Here is a 23,358-nt window from a genome sequence, read left to right as displayed (position 1 = left end):
CGGATGACTAATATCCCATCATTCAACGGGGCTCTGAAGCTTAACCTCACACTCCCAGCCCATTTCTCTCCATTTGTGTGACTCGTGGCAGCGTACGCATACAGCGCACGCTTCTGCCGCACCTGGTGCCCCCCCCCACCCCCCACCCCCCCGCGGCAGGGAGAGAGGGGGAACAGTATGAACCGAGAGGGGAGTAGAGAGGAGTAGAGAAGGGAGGAGAATCAAGGGAAAGAGGAGAGGATAGAAAAGGAGGTGGCCACAGAGGTGGCCAAGATGGAGTAGAGAAGGGGTAGAAAAGTGAAAGTATCAGGGGAGAGAAGGAAAACAAACAAAGCAGTAGAGAAGAGGGGGGTCAAGTGGAGTCTGGGACGAGGTTGTTGAAGAGTACTCACTGGCAGGAGAAGGCATTCCCTGGCTCCGCCCCTCCAGTAAAGGGCGTTTGATTAATGGTGGATTGACTGGTGCGTGTGGAAATGATTGCGAGGGATTCTGGCTGAGAGGCTAGCCGCTGAAGCCGTTCAGGAGCAGCTTGAAAACGCTTAATGTAATTCATTTGGGTAAACGCAGCCTTCGCGCGACGCGAGCACCGCGTAAACAAATCTGTTTCTTTCTGCAGACATCTTTCACTTTCGTCCCTCAGTGCTAAAGCAGCATGCCGGGAGCGAGCCCGTAGTGGGGCGTTGCTGGGGCAGATGCACCGCGTGCTGTTATTTCCTCTGGGAGAAGGCTGAGCGCTGAGCTGGACCGCTGGCCTGGTTATCGCCGAGCATCCAGTGGGAGGAGTCCCGCCGCCGTAGACGCTGCGTACATTAGCGCTGCTCACAAACGAGTAGCAGCTCGGTCTCGGAGCGTCTGACTGGAGCGGTTCAGGATCAGCGGCTCGTATTACACACGCCGGGTTTGGTTAAAGGTGGCTGAGGGATAGAGCAGGGCTATTGAGTTAAGGAATCTCGCCGCTTGGCTGTGCACGGGGCAGACATCTCCCTGGTTATTTAGCATGCCTTTCTTCAGCGCGCTCTCTAATGCTTTTGTAAAAGCAGTTTGTTGAGGGAGCGATAGAGAGAGAGAGAGAGAGAGAGGGAGAGGGGGGAGGAGGGATGGAGAGATTTATGGCTTTAGCCAGGGGAGGTAATTGATGAGTAAATATGTTGAGATCGGCTGCCGCTGCCGCTGCCACCGCCACCGCTGCTGTCCACAGCACCCGGCTGGGCTTCCGCCTAAAAGGATTAGCAGCGCCGCCCCTGGTCTCCAGTCCCCAGCTGTGCGGGGCATAGATTGCTTCTGCCTGGAGCCGGGGACGCTGTCAAGTTCCTCTGCGAGTTGAGTCATCTATTGACAAAGAGCGAGCGGCACCGTGAGGCTGCTCCTCTCTCTCGCTCGCTCGCTCGCTCTCTCACTCGCTCTCTCTCTCTCTCATTCGCTCACTCGCTGCCACTCGCCCGCTCTTCGCTCCCGTCGCCGCGGCCACCTCCGCCGCTTCTCTCTCGTCTCCGCGCGTACCGCCACCATGCCGGGCTTCTAACGGGGGACTCAAGGAAGAGGAAATCTCTGTGTCCGAACGCAGCCGACCGGGAGGAGCGAGAGGGAGATAGGACCGGAGCCTGACTCAAAGGAAGACAGAGGGGGAGAGAGAGAGGGAGAGGGAGAGGTATTGGGGATGACCGCTTACTTGAGCAAACAGCAGAGCTGTTGCCGCGACGCCGAGGGCAGGGGCATGGAGCTGGCGCTGTGCGAGCCGCAGTGCCCCTGCGGCTGGCAGCAGGACGCCCGCGGGTACCCCCCCCAGCACCACCCGCAGCACCACTACGGCGGCGCCTCCCAGGCGCTCCAGTCGGCCGGAGCCACGCTGCCGCGGCAACGCGGCCGCCTGACCGCCACGCGCTCGGAGACGGGCTGGCGGAGCCCCGGCCGAACCATCGTCCGCGCCAAGGCGGGCAGCTGCGACATGTGGACCGAGTGCGACTGCCACGGGTGGCACGACCCCTACCAGGTAAAAACCCTCCGGACCGGACCGGAGCTGCGCGTACTGTACGGGCAGCAGGGCGGTTATGTCCGACTGGCGCTCTTACCCGAAGCGTGAACGAACGAACGCAGAGAGTGAAGGAGGGGAGCGCGGTGGCGGTGTGGAAAGTCTCTTTTCTGGGGCAGTGCGGCTGTGTGCTCAGGAGCTGGCAGGGCTGCCTTCTGGTGGCTCTTTGCTCACGCTCGGGTGCGGAGGGCTCTGTGTGTTTATCGCACGTGAACCGCTACGCAAACACATTTAGTGCCGGCCGGGCCAGCGTCTCACCGCGTGGTTCAGTGAATGCAGAGACCGGGATGCCGTGCACCTCCCTCAGAGATCACACGCCGTTCAGCTTAAAGGCTCAACTCAACGCCTTTCGCTCCATATGTGCTTTTGCATTGCTGTAACTATTTAAGCCTTCTCTTATCTTCCATCTCATAATTCATTCTATTATCTTTTTTTGTTCGATTGGGAGGTGTGTTAAATCCGCAGGGATGGCGTGTTGACCATGCTGGGGGCTGGGGTCTGGGGTCTGGGGTCGGTGGGCTGGGGGCTGGGGGCTGGGGGCGGGGTGTGATCTGAGAGGGCAGCGAGAGGGGGCGTGTCCGGCAGCCTGTAGGAAATTGGTCGCGATCCCTCTGCAGAGCGGCTTTGAATGTGCTTGGGGATTGGGGGTGTGGCCATCTCTCTGGGGGTGTGGCCTGATCTCTGGAGGAGGGTGTGTGGGCAGGAACTCGTGCATCGGATTGGTGATGGGTTGAAGGCCGCCGTTCTCACCAAAGTGGTTGTAGACAGTGCATGCAGGATGCAGTAATGTTACCGCCCCCCCCCCCCCCCCCACCTGACAGCTCTCACTAGCTCTGCCCATTACGGCTCCCCTCCTGCAAGGCCAATGGAGACCAACACCACGCTTTCAGTTAGCACAGCTCTGCATTTCAGCCAGTGAGCTGCTCTGACTTTGCCCTAAAGCAATTCTGAATGCAGAATCTTCCAGATCAGAAATCTGGATCAGATCTGCTCATTTTGATAGTGAGTATTTTTCCATCTGCTATGCAAAGCTGTCTGCTAAGTGGAAAAAATGAAAATGATTTAAGATTACAAATAGAATGATGTGTACTGCGCGCGTCGCAGTAAAGCATTGTGGGCAGCGAGGAAGACTGCGACGAAGGGCAGTGGCATGGCATCGAGCATCACGTGATGTGGCGCAGGTGCGCGCGGGTTGCCGGCAATCCCTTCCCAGAGTGAACATTCATCACCGCTCCAGCGATCAAGGCCAGCGAACCGCAGTGTGACTCTGCAATCAGCAGTGCCTAACGGCGGCTCAGCGCTGACAAACGACTTTCACCGCTAGCTCAAGGGCGCCGGGCCAGAGGTTTAAATCTCAAGGTGAAGGCCAGGTCGTGAACTTACCACTCGTCCTCCTTAGTCTCACTCTGGCTCTCTCTCCCTCTCCCTCTCCCTCTCCATCTCTCTATTTCTCTATTTCTCTCTCTGTATCCATAGCTCTCTATCTTAGCTCTTTCTCTTGTGCTCTTCTCTCTCCTTGGCTCACAGTTGGACATCTTAAGTTCTTTTGCTGAGCCTGCTGGTGTGCGGTCTAGTCTGCGCGTTCATTTCTGTGGTCTTCAAATGAGTGAGATTGCTTATGTTTAAGTTATACCGTTTTTTTCTTTTTTGGTACAAGAAAACAAATGCTTTTTAAGTATTGATAGTAGCGGTGTGCACTGCTCATAGATTTTGCACTGAATTATTGAGCGGAAAAAAAACTGTGTAGTGTATGCTTGAAGCACGGAGCATGGAGGAGAATTGATTTCTGCAGTAACGTCGCAAAAAAATAAATGCTTGAGAACGGGAGAAATGCGCTCGTGACCCTGACTTCCAATTCTGCAGCAGAAGAAAGGTGGTGCCAAGCAATAGTGCTGGAAATGAAATGAACTATGAATTAGCAATGCTGGGCTCCCAGTGTCAGCTGAAATAACAAAAGTTGTTCTCGCCATATGTGTGAAAATAAATAAGATTGTGCTGGATGGTTGTCATTAACTGTTGGCATGGATTGAACTGAATTGAATTGAGTATAACTGAAATATATCAAGATATTTCAGCAACAGTTTATTCATATACCCACTTTCTGATATTGTAATGCATTTTTAAACTCTTATTAAATTAAAGTATATTTATCATTCAATTTTCAAAAAAACTATATTTTACTGTATAGTGCTCTTTTTTTGTACGGGGGTGCTGTGCTCAAAATCTGTAACTGCCCTCTGTTCATAACTTTGTGTAGGCATAAAACACTGAGATATTTAAATTCAGAGACTTGACTATATTGTTTTTTCAGTTACAGTAAAGTATTGCTTTTTTTTTTTTAATGTCTTTGACGGGTAATTAAAAAATGTACCCTTTATGAATTAAAATTCCCATAGTAATTTCCGTCAAGTGATTCCCACAGCGATAATATCCCATAGACTGCACGAAGAGTTGTAATTAAATTGTACAATGTGCTTATTAATAGTGCGTAATTAATCGCGGTAGTCAAACGGGCTCCCTTGCCGAACGGAATGAAGCACACGGTGTTCCGCAGCGGTTGGCCCAAAAGCGGCTTCGCGCGGCGCTCCCTCTCAGTCCTGCGCCGGGCTGTAATGCGCACTGCCTGCGCAGGGCTGTAATGCGCACTGCCTGCGCAGGGCTGTAATGCGCACTGCCTGCGCCGGGCTGTAATGCGCACTGCCTGCGCATGTTTAATGTGCCACACGCTGCGCTGTCTTCATTCAGGGCCACTCAAACACGCCGGCTCCTGACGGCTCGTCCAGCACCCCGCCTCGGCTAGCGCCCCCTCGCCCGGCCGCTCCTCGGTTGGGCGTTAGGGTCTCTCTGCCTGGGACAGTCGGCTAATTTTTCCATGATGATGTCCGTTTACTGGATGACCACAGTGCTGGTAGATGGATTTGAAGCATCTGTTTGCTTTATGCTTGTTTTTTTTCATTTTTTATTAACAGTACATTTGAATTTGATTGGCACATAATGATGCGCTCCCTTCATATTGTGCGGTATGTTCATGAATAGAACACTGAACATCAGTAAAGGCGCACCGCAGGAACAAGAGAACTTTACTGCAGTCGTCAGAGATGAGAAGTAGAGGTGCGTCGATGTCTGAAATGTGCTGGCTTTCAAATGCAGATGTGCGTACGGCCACACACGCAGCGCACGCGTCTCCTGCTTCACATCGCCCTGGGTCACCAACGCGTGGGGGGAGACCACGCTAAAACACCCGCTTCTAAAAATGGTCATTTTGACCCAGTTTGGCTGGCCCAGAAACGGTTTTTGCTCCCTCCCTTTTCCCCTTCCCTTCTCTCTGCAAGCCGCTGCCTCTCCTTCCCTCTCCATCCTTCTCTCCGCGGCTCTACTGCGTGGGCTCTCTGGTTAACGGGCACAGCAGAGTCTCTCACTTTTTGCAGAGAAAATCCGCTGGGCTTTCAGTGCGGCTGAACTTAGTAAAGCCGCGAATCTGCCTGCAACTTTCCCCATCAAACTGACCTTTATCTTCACTGTGTGTGTGTGTGTGCGTGTGCGCGTGCTCGTGTGTGTGCGTGTGTCTTTCTGTGAGAGTATTTGCATGCTGTGCATGTGTCAGAGAGTGAGAGAGAGAGTGTGTTTGGGGAAAGAGATGGAGAGATTGTTTGCCGGCCTTGAGAGAGAGCGAGAGAGAGCGAGTGAGACCGGGGAGTATGTATTCGCCCGTCAGCCGGTTTGGAGCGAGATGGAGACGGAGAGGGAGAGGCCTTACTCTGCGCTGAAGCGTGAAGCCGTGTGACAGAGCCCGCTGAGGGCCTTTAATTAGCGGGCCGACTGGGCCCCGCCCAGGGGGAGGAACCCCGTGGCACTCGGTCCAATGCCAGGGCCGGCTCACTAACCTCCCGCCCATCGGTGATGAAGGCGCAAAGCCATGACCTACGCAGGTGTGTTCGCCTGACATGCACTCGAACGAGCTGTGCTATGATGCAGTGTGACGCTGGTGGCAGAGAGTGCGGTTATAGCTTGTGTTGGAGAAAGGTTGATATTATCGTCGTGTAACTTACTTTCAAAGGAAAACAAGATCGACAAAAAATTGTCTTTGTTGTATCATTTTTTTCCAGCTGTACCATAACGGTTTCATTTAAATTAGTTTTCCTGGTATGTACATGGAAGCTGCAAATCTGCAGGGATCTCTTGATACCCTACAAAAAGAGCCACTTTCCAATTAGAAAGAGAGAGAAATGTGTGAATGGATTAACGGGCGTATAGTATGATTACATAAGTATACTGTTAATGTGGTCATCTTCAGATTATCAGCAGAACATAAATATACTGTTAATGTGATCATCTTCAGATTATCAGCAGAACTGAAGGCACTGCCCCGCAGCCACACTGCGGGTTCCCCTGGTGTGATGTTCTCTTCTGTGTCGGAGGGGAAAAAACAGGCAGCTCTCATTTTTATGGTCCTCCCTGTTTAGCATTTCTGTTCCTCTGACTTTGCCTATTGGTTGTGGAATCGGCTAGTGTCCTTTTAATTTGAATACTGCAAATGCATTATGGATCGTTTATTCAGAAATGTAACACATTGGAGAAAGTTATTTGCTTTCATGGAATTATTCTATACTCTGTGTAGAAGGCTGTTTCCATATCTTGAGGTGTCAGGTGAATTCATTAGTAGCCGCATTGGCTTATTCTACTTCTCGTGCAGTGGATCTGACGTCATTTGGCTGTAGGTGAAAGATAAAAAATGTGTGTTTTGCTTTCCCAGTTATCAGCTCTTCAGTGGTATGCAAATGGCTGAGGCTGCTTATTCGTTCATTCAAGAGTTGTGATTATATGTAATAACTAGAGACACCAGTTTATCTTGGGCAGTTTTCTCATATGCAGTTTAGTCATCCCTCAGCAAGATGTCGATGGAGCCTTCTTGTCAGTCAGTTAACACATTGTCCCTCCACAGTAATCTACATCACTTGTCAATAGCCTAGCACAGATGGTGATTGACAGCCGTGTTTCCACGCTGTCAAATGCTGCTTTCTGTGCATTAAACCACAGCTGTGCGATAACTTTGTTTTTCATTACAAGCAACGGGAAGTACTGCAGGTCTACGCAGAAACTACAAGTGTAATTGTGTTACTTGAACAAAAATGGTTAAATAAGAGTAATGATTTCACTGAAATAATTTGCCGTGGTTTAGGCCTAGAAATGACAGGTTGAACTGGATTAACTCAGATGAAATAAAAAAGCAAGCTTTAAACTTCGTGATTAAATTTGATGACAGTCTTTTCTGTCTTTCTTTGGCGTTGCCTGGTGTAAACCTATCCGTGGGGAATGTTGAATCTTTCCTGCCTTCTGCGCAATATTTGGAATGGTTTTCTCTCCTCAGTATCAATACAGTGCCTTGCTAATGTGCCAGTTAGTTGGAACGATTGTGGTTTCTTTGGAGTGTGTGTTATCACTTTGAATGATTTAATGCAATGGGTGTTTAGTAATTTGACTGCATTGTCTGCTGTTGAGCCAGTGTTCGGTGTTCATATTTCAGTTGCTCAGCCTGATTGTATGATTTGTGTATCCTGATTTCTCCACTCTCAAACCAGCAGATCATTTCAAACAGACTTTTGCCATGTTCCACTGTCAGCGTGAGCACTGCCCCTGAACATCACACAGCAGCTCCCACATTTGTGCTAGGATGACAGTATTCGGTGTGGTGTCACTTTCCAGGTCCACAGATCTGCAGTAGAAATTGAAGTACTGGGAATGGTGGCTTTGCAGCTTTGCTTTCCTTTGGCTTTTGGTGAAAACCAAGTGAAGATTTGATACGTGCATCCAGTGAAATCCAATGAATCCAGATTAAGATGAAAAAAAAGCGAAGATATTGCAAAATCCAAAATGAAATATTCCGTGCAAAAAAAAAAATGGCTTCAATGAAAGTTTCCAGTATTCCAAAAGCAAAAATGACTGATCATGGAGGATAAAGCAGTATTTGGAAATTTCATTCAGCAGATGTGGTTGAATAAATGAAGTGGCTGTTGTGTAACACCAAGAAGTAGTTTTTGAAAACTGAAAACATCTTTAATAATTTAAGGCCCTGGTAATACGTGGCCACAAGATTTTCACTTGGATGGCTGCAGCTGTGATTTCCACGGAGCTTTCTAAAAAAAAAAGGCTACTTCCAATAGGTATCACCCGGTGTTTGGCACAAGACCGTATCCTTTCAGCTTGCCATTCCAGAATATCTGTGTCACCAGAGAGAGCGGTGTGTTATTGTACAGAGAGGTCCCATTCTGCATGTCAACAAATGTTAACTTAACCAACACGGCTGTCCATTTGGGTTGAAGTTCCTCTATACATTACCTGGTCTCCCATCTCCTCATGTTTTTCAGTGCTGTCATTTGCTAGTGCACTGTTCATGCATATTTTTACTTGCCATGGTTGATTTGAACTCTGACCTTTCACCCTGTGACCTTACTTTAGAACCCATTTCTTCCCCCAGGAACTGGTCATATGCAGTATGGCATTGTATTGTGTTTTTGGCATTGGTTGTCGTGTTGTTTTATCATTAGAGCGATGTTACTGATATAATCAGTGTCCCCATGCTGTTCTATTTAGGTTGTTTGATTTGTTTTAGCAAGATTTCTGTTATGACTCAAAATTGAATGTGACCTATTTTCTGTGGTAGTTAAAAATGTTGTTCACCTTTTAAATTGTTAAGCAATATTCAGTGTCCCCATGCATTCTACTGATCTGCTTAAAAAATGTGAAAAATCTTTATTCATTATATTTCTCTCCTGCAAAATAAAGTCCCCAAGCGCCTAAACCGCTATTGTGCAGTCACAGCACAGCGGAGATAATGCACCAAGAGGCTGGCAGTAGGCTAACGATGCGAGTGGAGTCTGCCCATCGCATCAACTCTCAGCACAACTTCATCAGTCCGGCACGCTTGTTTGCCTTGGCATTAGTATGCTGTGGGGTGGCTTGCATTGATATTGCTTTTCTAATCAGTGCAGAAAGCTTGTGGACAGACCAGGCGTGGACTGTTGCGGGAATTCAGCTGGGGCTTAAAAATAAACAAGAACTGGCATTGGTGAAAGGGAAAAGGTCTTTCATTTGAGAGTCAGTTTTAAGTTAAGGAGGACTGGTGAAAATCAGGAATGAGTTAAGGAGGAATGGTGAAATCCAGGTATGCGTTAAGGTGGAATGGTGAAATCCAGGTATGAGTTAAGGAGGAATGGTGAAATCCAGGTGGTAATCCAGGATTAATGAGGCCTCCAGGCCTGTGTCTGTCTTTGAAAAGGATTCATGTTATTGTTGTAGCACCGTGCTTTTGCCTGTGAAAGGTCTGTGCTCCATCTGATGTACAGCCCGCCTCCACAGCGAACTAGTTTGCGGTGCCCACTGCACTTGGTTTAATCGATATCTCGGCGTTAATCGTCACGCCTGCGCCGCACTTCAGATGTTCAGATGGAAACGCTGTCACCACTCCCCCCCCGTCCCACACGCGAGTACTGTAGTGTCTGACAAAGACCGTCTCGCTCTGAAGCGGGAACCCTCTCACCCTCTCCGGTCTCTCGGCGAGTCTCCAGGGTGGCTGGTGTTGCGTCAACTGTTGTTTGGTCACTTTAAGGGATCTTGCCAGACGCTGGCATGCATTCTGGGGCCTGAGGTTGAATTGGAGGAAGAGGTGGAGTGGAAGAAGGAGCAGGGGTTTAGAGGTAGAACTGGCCCTGGAGGAGGAACAGAAGTAGGATTAGGGACTGAAGGTGGAGCAGGTGGAGGAGCTGAGAATGTAGAAGGACCTGAAGCTGGAGCAGAAGTTGGTTGTGGTGCTGGAGCTGGAGCAGGAGTCTGAGGTGGAGGAGGGTACAGGGCAGGTTAGAGATTCAGCAGGGGTTCTGACGGATCCCTCCTGCCAGGACTGTTTCTCCATCCTCTCCCTGAGGGCTGAAGCTCGCATCTCTCCCCCAGCTCCACCCACACCCGCCCAAACCAATGAGAACGCAGTCGGCCCGCCTTCCCCCAGCAGCAATGAAGCTGTGTAACGCTGACAGGCAGGATGAAAGGAAAATGTTTAATTTATGCTGGCACAGCACCAAGGACATCACACAATGATTTATTTGTTTATTTGTTCATTAATATATTAATAATATCTATTGTAGCGCACTTCAGCGCGTATCTGTGCTGCAGTGCATTTTTGGGCAGTGCCCCTCTGTGATTCTCTCCAGGGCTCTCCTATCCCGTTTTGCCTGTTCGAAGCCATTGCTCTCCGGGCCCCAGCTCCATTAAAGCAGTTACCTGCAGTGTGCAGAACGGGCCTCAGTGGCCACCATTGATCTCCACCACACCGCAGTCTTCCTCACCCTCTCTCCCGGGCGTCTCTCATGCACAGCTACTTAACATTAATGTGCAGAAATGAGACCTAAAAGGCCCAGCTCTGTGGTTTGGGAGCATTTTGACCTCCCTGCTGTACCTAAGTCTTGTCTTGTTTCAGGAGTCTGGCTTTTCTGACGGTATTTGGTTTGCGATGATTGGGTTTGTGTGAAATATGGTTTCTCTTGCTCCATTCTGCCTTTCAGACAGAGAAACAGTTCCTTAATTATAAATTTTACTAGCCGCTTTGCCCATTCATTTATTAGAATAGGTTCTGTCTAGTTTAACGAGGCCCCCTTTAGTCTATCTGCGCTTTTTATTTCTTCCAGGTAATTCACGGAGACTGGCTCAGGGGGAATGACTTGGGGGGGGTCCTCAGGGAAATTCGGCAGACGTCCGGACGCGTCGTTATTCCTTTTCGGAATCGGCCGTTATCGATCCGCCCGCTGCTCGGACAGCGGGGACGCGGGGTGAGGAGGAGGAGGAGGAGGAGGAGGAGGAGGCCTGTCCGTGGAGCGGTCTCTAAGCCGGGCCTGTGGGGGGGAACCCCTCCCGCCGCTGTCACACTGTCCGCTCCCTGGCGGTCAAACAGACCCGTTGTGACTGACAGCCCTCTCCGCGCTCCCCACAGGCTGCAGACCTCCTGTCGGAGACGCCCGATTGCCCCACTCTGAGCCTTATTGATATTGCCGTGTAGCGGATCAGAGTCCCTGCCGCATTCAGCAGAACGGCCCATCTGGGAGCTGAAGCATTCACCTTCCTGTCGTAAAGGCAGATTCTTTACCAGCGTCCCGTACTGCATTAAATTAACATTTCAGGAGCGCGACTGTGCCAGTCCCTGATGCAATTTGCATTACATTACATTACAGGCATTTAGCAGATGTTCTTATCCAGAGCGACCTACACAACTTTTTACATAGCAGTTTATTCAGTGCAAACGTATTAGAAACGAATGTGTCAGAATGTAAGGAAACGTTTGTGGAAAAAAGCATTTATTACATGGGGGAGAAATTTTATATTGAATGTAATAGTATTAAGTCTATGTAGTTTATCCACATGAAGGGTAACTTTAAATGTAACATCTTTGGTTGTCTTTTGACCTTGCTTAAGGATTTTTACTTAAGGACATGAATTCAGGTCTAGATATACCCTTACAGACAGTTCATAATTCTGGATGAATGAGTTAGTGTGGTTTAAAATGGATGTCATTGGAACACTGTTTTTCAAACTGTCTGATGTCACGCTGTGCCAAGAGTCACCTCAGCCTCCCGGTCCCTGGACTGTAGGTGTGCACTCTTAACGGTGCGAGAGTGATGATCGCTGTGTTAAGTACGTTTTTTGAGCACGCGCTGAGGGGACGACCGCTCGGCCCATCGTCGGCCCAGATCCGGCGCGGAGGCCGCCGTCCCGGAAGGCTGTGATCAGAGGCAGCATCTGCCCCTGCGCCGGGGCACCTCCCCGTGCCCCCGGCCCCCAGCCTGAGCCCTAAATAACTGTCCCGGCCACGGGCTGACTGCAATCTGCGCCATTTCATTTCTGCCTGATTTAGTGCAGTGGGGAGAAAAACCGTACCCCCTTTCCAACAGCCCCGCTCCCAAATGGCCCATCTGGTCAGCTGACCAAACACAGCTGCACCCTCCTGTGTGACTGTAGAGCTGGCAGGAGGTCAGGCCGCGCAGCTTCTGCGTTTGCTCCTGCTGTGAAGTCTTTGTTTCATCAGGTACATCTGTGATGCTGCCTGATGGCGTTCTTGTAAAACGAGTGTGAGATTCTGTTTCAAATAAAGTGTTTTATAAACCTTTTAGTTGTAAAAGGCTTGTAAAAAAAAAAAATGTAAAACCTTTTCTTTTTACATTGAAAAGAAAAGATGCGTTTCCTTTGAGGCTATGAGAAACCAGGTTGCCATTTAGGAATCTTATTGTGACATGGTTGTGTTTCACATTGTTCATTTGTTTTTCCTACTGTTCTGGTGTGCGTTTGTGGTTTGTGTGTGTGTGTGTGTGTGTGTGTGTGTGTTATGTGTTATGTGTTGTGTGTTGTGTGTAAAATGTTGTTGTATATTGGTATTGAATGCAGCATGGTCCATGGAGTCCATGCCGATTAGCTTATTAAGGAGTGAACTGTGGAGAATCCGTTAGATCTATAACCTCACACACCCTATATCCGGAGGTGTATGCACCCCACTGTTTCTCTTGGCTCTTAAGCGTTTCATCTTGTTCCTCCATGCAATGTTTGAATGGAAGTGAGCTCCCTTTGGAGCCATATGAGAAATGTTCTTTTTCAAACAGCGATGGGATGCTGTCTGAAGAAGCGTCCACTCCCACCGAGTTCTCTTTCATTTTAGCCTGTGCGAGCTGAAGGAGCTGCAGCCTCCAGCATCACTCTCGGGTCTGTGAGAGTAAAACCGTTCTGTAACGGTACAGCATGTGGCTTACGTCCCTGCTCTTTCTTCTCCCCTTTACAGGCCAGCCCCGCCCCAATTATAGTCAACACGGAGACGCTGGAGACTGTACCATATGTAAGTACTGAGGGTTTCTTTTGTAATTGTTTTTATTTATTTATTTAACTTATTTAAATTTATTTTTACTTCTGTGTCAATATATCAGATCAAAGAATTCTGCTTAAAACCATTCCCCCCCCAATTTTTGTAACTAGCCAGATTACCTGTGAACAGTACTTGTTTGTCAGTAGATCAGTTAGAATTTTAGTATCAAAGCTGCGGTGTGGCATGAAGGGTAAGGAGCTGGGTTATAGGGCCGAACTGTTACAGTTTTTAGCTAGCTTGCTTGTTTGGTTAGCTAATCAACAGTGAACTGGTAACTAGCTACAGGCCCGGCCCTAGGATTTTGGTGGCCCTAAACAGCGTTCGAGCGGGGTGGGGGAGCTGTTGGATTCTGTAGAACGCCGGGGGGGGGGTAAAATCATGGTAAAATCCTTCTTACATTACATTGTTATGAAATGTTCTGTTGTCATTCCATTACAAATTTACACGGCTAGTTCCGCGATAGGGGATAAATAACGTAATTACGAAAATAACGTTATTTACCTTAGATAAACATTGGATCGTGTGGCCCCCCCTCGTGGTCGTGTGGCCCCCCCTAGCGGTTGTGGCCCCAAACAACCGCATAGAGCGTTTATGCCACGGGCCAGCCCTGACTAGCTAGCAACTGCCCAATATTGTTTTTTCTGACTGTTATCACTATTTAACTATTAACTGTTTAATCAACACAGAAGATTAAATCATTGAGGTTGGTAGAGATTTGACAGAGCTGCCTGGTCCCACAGAACCTGCAAACAGAGAGTATTATAAAATGTAGTTGCAAATAATGGTAAAATAATTTAGAACAGGGGCCCCGACTTCAGTCCTGGAGGGCCACAGTGTCTGCAGAATCATGAGTTTGGTGCTTTGAAAGCAGCTTTCTCTTGCAACGTCAGTGTTTCTGGTAGTGTCGTTTTTGCACAATCTTAGTGTAAATCTTCCTGCGTAAGGAAGCCTGCTCGGCAGACATAAAGACATGTTGTATAGATGCCATCGTGGGCATATCGCACAGACAGACGCTCAGTTAAAGCATTCAGAGAAAGGGCCGGTATTCAGCTCTTAGGTATATAGTTGACAAAGTGAAGCAGGGCATGAAAAGTAGCAAAAGAAAATCGGATTTATTGCAATAAGCCGCTCGAAAGCCTGGGTACAGATTTGCATCAGCTTAAAACTTATATTGAAAGGAAGAAATAAATAACAGAGAGAATTTATGAGATGTTAATGTTGAAAAATGGAAAGAAACCAGGTGCAGAGTGAGGGAGGGCTTATTAATCAAATGCAATTGGATGTCAGCACAAGGACATTGCATGCATTCATTGGTAATGCTCCAGTCAATGCAATAAGCATCAATCTTCAGCAGAGGATAGGTGATGCAGTGCTCGAACTAGAAACATTCTCGGAAAAAAACGTTTTCAGATCAAGCTACTGATCTTTTATTTTCCAAATTATCTGTGCAATTCCATTTCTGATTTTACAGCTGCGGTGTGATTGTAGTTTATAATTAAATAGGTAATCCACTATGTCCAAGTAATGACTTGTAACAAAATGTTAAAAAATGCAACATTGATGTGTTGATGTCCACAGTCTTCAGATAAGACTCAGTGGCAGAACATTAATTAATTGTGAAATGTGTTTTCTTTCCGCATTGAAAAGAATAATTTATGATTTATGCAATAAAGGGCATTTGAATCACCAAAAGGCTTTTAAAAAGACCATAGATGTGTTCTCTGAGATATTTATTTATATTTTTTGCTTGTTCTCTGATGTGAAACATTCATTTCTTCCCTCCTCTGATCAAAATAAATGTCAGCAAACATTCACGGAAATGTCATTTTCTTTCTGAATGACTGGAAAATGTTATTTATTTAATTTAATTTTTTTAATAACCCTTTTTCTGTTCAAAGCCTTCCTCCACCTCCTCCTAAGCAATTAAGGGCCTTACTAAGACCTTGAGCATGTGCAAAACCTTTTAGCACACGCAAAACCAATAACATGACCAGTGATTGGTCATGGTATTTGTTTTGCACCAATCATTGGTTGTGTTATTAGCTTTGCGATGTGCTAAAAGGTTTTGCTCGTGCTAAAAGTCTTAGCAAATCAGGCCCGGAGTATATAAACCGTGCAGTGCAGAAATAGCAATTTCCAGTAATTCAGGAGTAATGTTTGAGATCCACCCCATCATTAAAATGCAATAGATTTTAGATCAAGAACAGTTAACATGCCTGAAACTCACACCCAATGTGCTCTGTGAACCTTACACGGAACGCAATAATCGAGTTTATCCATCAGTATCCATTCATTAGCTGTTGTAAATTATGTGGGGTTGTAACCGTTGTAAGAGGTCTCCCTTCCCCCAGAATTGTGGATGCTAGCTGGCACTCCAGTAAGCAACAAGCTTTCACCTGCCATTTCTTTCCACTAGAAAATGGAGTGCGGACTGCATACTCTTTATTAAGAGAAGACCTGTGCTCCATTCTCAGTGTGTGCAAAACCTCGCCGCATTGAGGATGAGGAGATAAATCGTGGCGTAAATCGCTCGCATTGACGCAAACGAGTTGAGTTGCTTCGTCAGGCCAGGAGCGTTTGGAAGGGCTTGGCCGCAGGCTGGATATGCTGCAGTAAGGGAGGGACGTTTTGGAATGATCCGATCAACCTAGAGCGCCGTGAAGCTGTGAAGTCGGCAGGATCCGTGTCAGGACATGGACGGCGTTCAGCAGAACCGATGTTCTCGCAAGCCCGGCAGTCTCCAGTCCCAGGGAATCGTGACTGTGTGCTTTTAAACGGCACTCAAAGTGACACTGCAGAGCTGCTGTGGCCTGGTTGAGGGAAGATTGCATAAACACCATGTGTTTGTGTGCGCTAACGCAGTAGCCCGTGCTAACAGAAACACCTAGGGTGCTGCTGGGGGGAAATTAAGCCCAGGAAGTAAGTTACGGTTTATAGACTTACCTGGCATTGATGAATTGGCCTTGTTAGGGACAGTGATTTGGCACGCGGTCTCCCTGTGCAACCAAATAAATTCCTTGGGGTTTCCCATTTTCAAAATGCCTTCTCTATTATTGACTGTTTCCAGTAGAATTCATTTCATATTGAGCTTCGGTGACATTTTAAGTCTTGAAGCCTCATATATTTTGTTTCAGAGAACAGCCCCAGGATATTATTCCAGCGGTATATTTTGACGTTTATTGGCACATTGTTTTCAATAGCCTTTTGTTCAGTGCTTCTGAACATACAGTACTGTTGCAAGACAGCATTATAAAACACTAGGAGTAAAGGACTGTTTTACTTAATTTTCATCTGCTCACACTGTAATTATGCCGATTCGTAGTCTAAAATCTTTTTCTTTGTGCTGTTTGGTAGATTTCAGTAATATCTGTGCTGTAATGTCATTAGCAAATTGATGTTTTTGGGAAGCGCACTGCAGACTGCTTGGTAAATTAGTGTTCAAGGCAAGCTAAGTAGGCTAAGGACAAGATGAAGGGTGGTGATTTATGAGGTAAAAGTAGACTCGTCTCATCCCTAAAAAAGACAGACCATTTATTGTGTGTGTGGAGGTAACTGAGTTCTGCAGCACTGAAGAGGATAATGACCTAAAGCCACCCGGAGGGCTGTGTTGAATATGAATGTGGAAAGGTGCGCGCAAGGCTGGGAGGCGGAAGAAAGGGTGACTGATTCATACCGCCCTTTTCCTTATATGCCTGCCTGGCCCACATTTGGTGGTGAAGCCAACAGCCCGGCTCAGAAAGGAACCGCTGGCCCAGTCAGTCTGCTGTCTGGAGTGTGATGAGTCGGCTCCACAGTGCGTTCGCTTCTGCACAGTAAAAAACGCATTTTGTTTTCCATACTTTCTCCCTCACAGTTTCTGCTTTTAAAACAAATTGCTGTAGGTCTGAACAAAATAGATTTTTAAGCTTGTTTTATGGAGATATTTTATTAAAAGGGAATTGCATGTGGCTGGGGCTCTCTGTCTTGTGCTCTCTCTCTCTCCCTCAGTCCCCCTCCCCCTCCCCCTCCCTTTCCCCTCTCCCCCGCTCCTTCTCGCCCCCCACCTCCTCCTTCCTCTCCTCCTACTCCTCCCCATCATCCTTTGCTCTCCACTTTATCCAGTCCCCTGTGTGTGGATGTGCACCATTTTTAACAATGCATTACCGGGCAGGCAATGCAGTTTTATAACACGGGCAGCTTCAGGTGATCTGGAGAGAGAAGCGCAATTGACAGAGCAAATAACAATGTCCACCAAAAATGGTTTTAAAAATACATGCCAATTACAACATACCAGTCTCAAAGATATCCATCTCCCATCCTGGAAAAGAGCTTCATCAATGGGCACCCACACCCACTCTCAGTGTAATAACCACGCAGAGACCTCTTTCAGACACAAGGCTCGATGGGTAAGATATCTAGAACTCATAACTTAGAAAAACATTTTTAACCCTTCCAACAGAGGAGGGATAAATAAACTCTCTGAATTTGGGGTGAAGTTCCGCTTTAGGGAGCACGTTTCATTGGGGGCGATTGTCCCCCGTTTTCCTAAGAGAGGAGGAGTTCAGAGCGCTGTGCATCGTCCTCGTTTGTACCTGCACCTCGCTGTCTTCTCCCCGCGGCTGCCCAAATAATTAACCCAGCGACGCAGGGGAGGCGCCGTCGGCGCCAGGGCCCCCCGTGCCGGGCCGGTCGCGGCCCTCTCAGCTCCGGGGCCCGCAGTTTAGCAAAACAAATGTTGTCTGAGGGAACATCGGCCGGTGCGCTGAGTCGTGTAATTACGCACTCTCACATCCAAGCCCTCCCTGGTATGGCAGCACAAGGGCGGAGGGGGACAAACTACAAATGCTTTATCCAATTTATTCATAAAATATTCTTTATTCTCACTTTATTAATATGCCTTCTTTTATGGTTGCTTTATAGAAAGGTATTTTTTTGCCCTTGTCAAAGCACATTTATATATATTCATTATTCAAACATCATTCTATATTCATGTTCAATGGTGAATATTTGATTGGCCCCGGTGTTTTATTATTTGTTATGTCAGAAACATTTTTCTTCTTTTTCGGGATTGGATGTTGCAATATTAATAAGCCCGCTGATTCTCGCTGCGGTTTCTCAGTCTTTGTGCATGCTTGCATGCGTGAGCACCCGGGCACCATGGTAACAGCCATGAAGCGGAAAATCAAACATGCGTTGGAACGTCAAAAACCATCTCTTCTCTTTCTGTGCTCTGAACAGGAAGTTGTACAAAAGAAACACAAATTGAGTTCAGTGTAATTCCTTATGAAAACATGCTCTTTCATTCCCTTTAAAGGGAAAAATTTTATGACTGATTCCTTAAAACGTGTGCATAGCCTTATATATATACTGTGTATATATATATGTGTATATATGTATGATTTATTTATTTTTTATTATTGTTTGGGAAAGGGGCACAATATGTAAGACCATGACACAGATGTAAAATGGAAATGTAGAAAAACAAAAGTGTTACAGTATGTATGGACTGTTTGAACCTGTATCAACTGGAAATATGCAGCTGTATATAATCATATTATGAAATATTTAAGATTTAGTATTAGGACTTATGAATTTTGGCTTTGGAAACCTTGCCTGATACTTTAATCCTAATCCGTTGTTCTACATCAGTTTTAACTTTTAAAACTTCAGCAAAAAGGTTTGCGTGTGATATGGTTAAATGGCCGTCCTGCCAATTATCTCAGCACAGCATCTCTTGTAGCTGATGAGCTGATAGCTTCACCGGCAACCCAAAACATTTTTTTTTGATGTTCAAACTTGTAAATATTCAAAGGAGGCTGATATTGACCAAATGAAGGCAGTCCTTTTGAAATTCAGTCACATGATTTCTCTTTGTATGATGAGAGAGACTTGCTTCCATGTCTCGTTATTATATCTGTTAAAATGACCTCATCATACTTCACTGCCTAAATAAACCATATGGAAGCTGTTCCTGGCAGGCTTCATCTGGCCAATGGTAGAGCGAGCGCAGCGATTGGTCCAAACGCATGCGATCACTAATGCTTGATTCCAGGGGGAAATTGCCCTTGTTTCAGTACGGCTCTAGAAACAGTGTTAAGGTCTGCGAGCCTCAGTGCCAATGCAAGGCTCCTGGCCCTGCCCCGAGACTCCTGCATCTATCCATCCAACCATAAAGCGTGTGTGTGTGTGTGTGTGTGTGTGTGTGTGTGTGTGTGTGTGTGTGTGCGCGTGCGCGTGCGCGTGCGCGTGTGTGTGCGTACGCGTGTGTGTGTGTGTGTGTGTGTGTGTGCGTGAGCGCGTGCGCGTGTGTGTGCGTGTGCGCATGCATGTGTATGTGCTTGTGCATGCGGGCAATAGTCAGTGAGTAATTGTGTGTGTGTGTGTGTGTGTGTGTGAGAGAGAGAGAGATAGAGAGAGAAAGAGAGAGTGAGAGAGACATACAGAGAGGGAGACGTATAGAGAGATTGAGAGAATGAGAGCAAATGGAAGTCTCAGCTGCAGAGCGACTCACACGGATGCTGTTTGGCGGGGCTTGCTGTCAGGCAGCCCTTTCTGGAATCTGCCGGATTGTAACGAGGTCAGCACGCTAGTTTGTTGCGCGAGATTAGATCACTTGAGACCACTCGTGTTCTTGTAAGCAACTGTTCTTGTCTGTTCACACACATGCTTTACCTTTGTGTGTAGTTTTACCTTTGAGTGCTTGAGATGAATGATACTCTCTAGTAAGGCTTTCAATTCATACAATTTTGAATCATTTTCAGAAAAAACAAAAATCAATTAATTGATCCATTTACTGTCTGTATATTGCTTACTTTTTACAACTTTCAGCTCCTGTACACTTGAATAAGTCAAGTGTTATATCTGTCTCAAAGATTGTAAACTTTAATATGAATTCTATTTGCAGAATACTATGATCCTTTTCTCATTATGTTTGTTTTATTTTTGTTATCTCCGCTGATCACGTACATCACAAGATGACATCATAGGCGGGGCCCAGGGGTCCTGTCTCATCAGGCCACGCCCCCACTTTCTCCCAGCTCCTCAGCAGGGATGGCATTTTCTGCCAATTCATTTTAAAATCCTCACGTGGCATTTGCCTCGACCCCACTTTTATCACTTGTCAATTTAATATTGCTAATGATTAAATTCATAGAGAATGACATTGCAAATTTGAAGCAAGTTACATTTTCACGAGGGGCTCTGGAAAAATTTCGCCACTCATCTTCTGACCAAATGACTGTGATGATCATCTTTTGTTCCTGTGCAGTAGGCGGAAAGGAGTAGTTTAGTAGCAGTTTACTTTATGTAATATGGCAATACACTAATGATGTAAATGAGATGTTTGTGTCATTCCGTCCATAAGTATATTTTTAATGATTGTATTAATGAAATAATGTCAGATGCCTGAAGTAATGCCTTTTCAAATTACAGCGAGCCATTTTCACTTGACATTAAGCTCATAGCTGTGTAAGGCACTTTTTATATAACTTATAGCCATGTGACACCTTATATTTATTTTGAATTATACATGCTTCCTTGAATTTATGACCCACAGTTTTTGTATTATATGCAGTAATGGCTGTGGTCGTGGATCTAGTCATTTCCCTTTGGTGAATTGATGTGTTGCCCATCTTCCTCTAAGGGGTTTACAGTACCTTTGAGTGCACATTGAGGTAAAGCTATCAGGTATCAAAAGGCATTCCCCTTAAAACCTTTTAACTCTTTTTAAGTGCTGTCTCTTAACCATAAATCTGGGTGTCATATTGTTGAATGGTCACGTTGCCTCAAAGCCAAGCCTACATTATGACATTGATAAAAGGAAATGTGTGGTTCTTAGCTTGTCCTCCAATTGGCACTTGTTACTAAGTGCTATGTAGTGGCCTAGTTCCAAAAAAGTCTCAGCTTGCACTGTGGAACAGTTAATCCTGAATTTAACAAGTCATCCATCGCCTATGAGAGCCACTCCCAGTCTTTCTGAAACCTGCTTCTGGCTTGCCTGAGAGCTGTCATTTGCTTGTGTTGATTTACCATAAACTCAATGTGTTACGGTTTGGTGTCATAGTCCCAGAACGGTACATTTTGGATAGCATTGTGTTTTGCAGGGATCTACATTTCGCCAGCGTCTGTGGAGTACAGCTAGTGCTGATACTGTGCATTTGACCCAGATCGGGTGCACTGCTGTCATTTTGTGAGTATCATGCAGTTGCTGTGATGTTGCTGCTCAGTAAGATCAGGAGCTGGGCTTGTTACTGGAAGCCTGTAGGTATGATTCCCAGGAGACTCTGCTGCTGTACAGTAGAGCAAAGCACCCACAATCCAGGACATCCATTATAATCCGCTTCGCAAACTGAAAAGTGTGCAAAAGTGTACTGCAGTGGAGTGTGCTGGTCCAGTAAGAGTGCCTGGATTTACTTCTGTCGAGCGAGTAAGTCGCTGACATAACAATGCACCAATGTATGGTGCAGGGGAAACAACAGCAGTGTCCTTCGCATAATTCAGTGCTTTCTTTAAGATCAAATTAGTGAACACAAACTGGCGCAAGAGGGCTTGTGCATCTGTAGTTTCCTAGGGAAACGTGCATGTACAAAACCAGTCTGTGAAGTCTAGACTGAGCTTTTCCCCTTTGTTTTGGATGTGTGTGTGTGTATGTGTGCGGGTGTGGGTGAGTTATGTTAGGTTACTTGCTAAGTTAATGTAATTGAAACTACCCCCACCTCAGTATTATGATGCAGTTTTTAAGATTTTGTAAAGCTGTCCCTTTTCTGTTGTTACTGTTGTTGTTTTTTGTGTTTGTTTTGCTATAAAGAGGCACTCCAGATCCCAGTTGCTTCGGATTTAAAATGCAGATTAGTCCCGGAATGCAAATGCCACTCGACTTGAGATAATTGGGTCACATCTTCAGGGGAGATAGATGGAAAGGGCACATTCCTCTTGACCTTAAAAAAATGTTCATGGCACTGTCTTCAGCTGATGTTTTCAGCCTAATGAGTGAAATATGAAGTGAACCCCTACATGAATTCCTTCCTCCTCGTTAAGTAATTCTCCTCCTGGTTAATGATGGCTAACCCTGTTAACGAGCACAGACTGTGTGAGTGTGTGGGTGTGCTTGTTTTTTCAGCACCTATTTTTAGACTGTATCAGTAATCCTGCCAGTTGTGCTTTGGCACAATGTCTTTTTGTATGCTCTCTTTTTAGTTGAATTTTTGATTCTGCTTTTGCCTTTGAGTCATGCCGTATAAAATGGCATGTGGTTGTATTATTTCTAAGCATCCCTTAGCTGAACCCCCACCTGCCAGAGGACCTAAACTTCTCCGTTTGTCAAGTTCCATTCGGCCTATTTTCTCAGTTTTGGTGGCTATACACATAAGCAAGCAGAAATACTCTGTGAGTGCCTTATACCTGAATGTTGGCCAGGACTTTTATTTGGATAAAGCATGGCTTCGTTTAGAGACAAAGGTGCACAACTCCGGTCCTGGAGGGCCGGTCTGCGTGCTGGTTTTTGTTCCATCCAGTTGCCCTATCTTTAGTTTTCTAACAGCTCTGAACTACACTTGTTCACTCCTATGCTTGAGCACAGTAAAATCTTTAGGATGCCCTTGCAATCTGCGGTTGTCGTTGGTGCTTATACATATGTTAAAAAAAAAAAAAAGATACGATTTTGCTAATTAAATAATTAAGGGCAGAAGTTGGTGCAAAATCCTGAAACGGATCGGCCCATGTTGTGCACCCCTGGATTAGAAACAGGCCTGCAAGAGCCATAGTCTTGGACACTGCGTAAACCTGCTCTATCATAAGAGGACTTCAGCTGCGGCCTCACTTGCAGATTCTCTGGTTCATATATGTTCATGTATGTTTCGGAATCAGCATGTTTATAATTTTTGTACCGATATCACTAGTGCATGGTCAGGAGAGCAGCCAAAGACTGTATGCAGGTACATCTCTGTGCCGAGCCAGGGATGTGCAGCCCTAAATGACTGCATAGTGTGGTTATGCTAGCAGCCGGCTGTCTCTGTGAACTTCTGATTGGTTTTCATTAATGAAAACATCCTGTGTAATAATTTTACAAAAAAATAGCTAAATATAAATTACACAGAAAATGGAATTGATCCAGTTATAAAGAAGAGAGGTGAATTATGGGCTGAATGCCAAGCTTTGGTGGCATTAGGACCTATGGCATGTATTCTCTCTTTCTCTCTCTGGAACTTTCCTTTGTTCTCTTCCTCTCTCTCATCTGTCTATTTAAACAGCTGAATGGGACCCAGCTGAAATTAGCTGGCAACCTTATTTGTATTTACCCAAAACAACTCATTTTGCTTTTCATACCCGAGGTAGATATACTGAGTAGTAAGAAAAAAATGAATAATGTATTTTTATAATGTACAGCTTTACAAAAAGAACATTAAACTTTGATTTAAACACATACTTCATTTCCCACAAATGAGGAGTTCTTTACTGC

The 23,358-nt window shown here is 46.1% G+C and overlaps 1 protein-coding gene across 33 annotated transcripts in view; it reads left to right on the top strand.

The window, feature by feature from the left end:
• Positions 1–23,358, top strand: part of dlg2 (discs, large homolog 2 (Drosophila)) — a 228,270-nt gene that overhangs the window by 130,116 nt on the left and 74,796 nt on the right. For 30 of the 33 annotated variants that reach the window (XM_035432261.1, XM_035432260.1, XM_035432255.1 and 27 more), the window contains one exon: positions 12,843–12,896. In XM_035432261.1, coding sequence (XP_035288152.1) covers positions 12,843–12,896 — 54 coding nt within the window. Of the gene's footprint in view, positions 1–817; positions 1,991–12,842; positions 12,897–23,358 lie in introns of those variants that run through there. The other 3 variants (XM_035432290.1, XM_035432288.1, XM_035432281.1) reach the window with 2 other exon arrangements.

The sequence above is a fragment of the Anguilla anguilla genome, chromosome 9 (genome assembly GCF_013347855.1).
Source record: "Anguilla anguilla isolate fAngAng1 chromosome 9, fAngAng1.pri, whole genome shotgun sequence".
Classification (NCBI taxonomy): Eukaryota; Metazoa; Chordata; class Actinopteri; order Anguilliformes; family Anguillidae; genus Anguilla; species Anguilla anguilla.
This window is presented reverse-complemented; position numbering and strand designations above follow the sequence as displayed.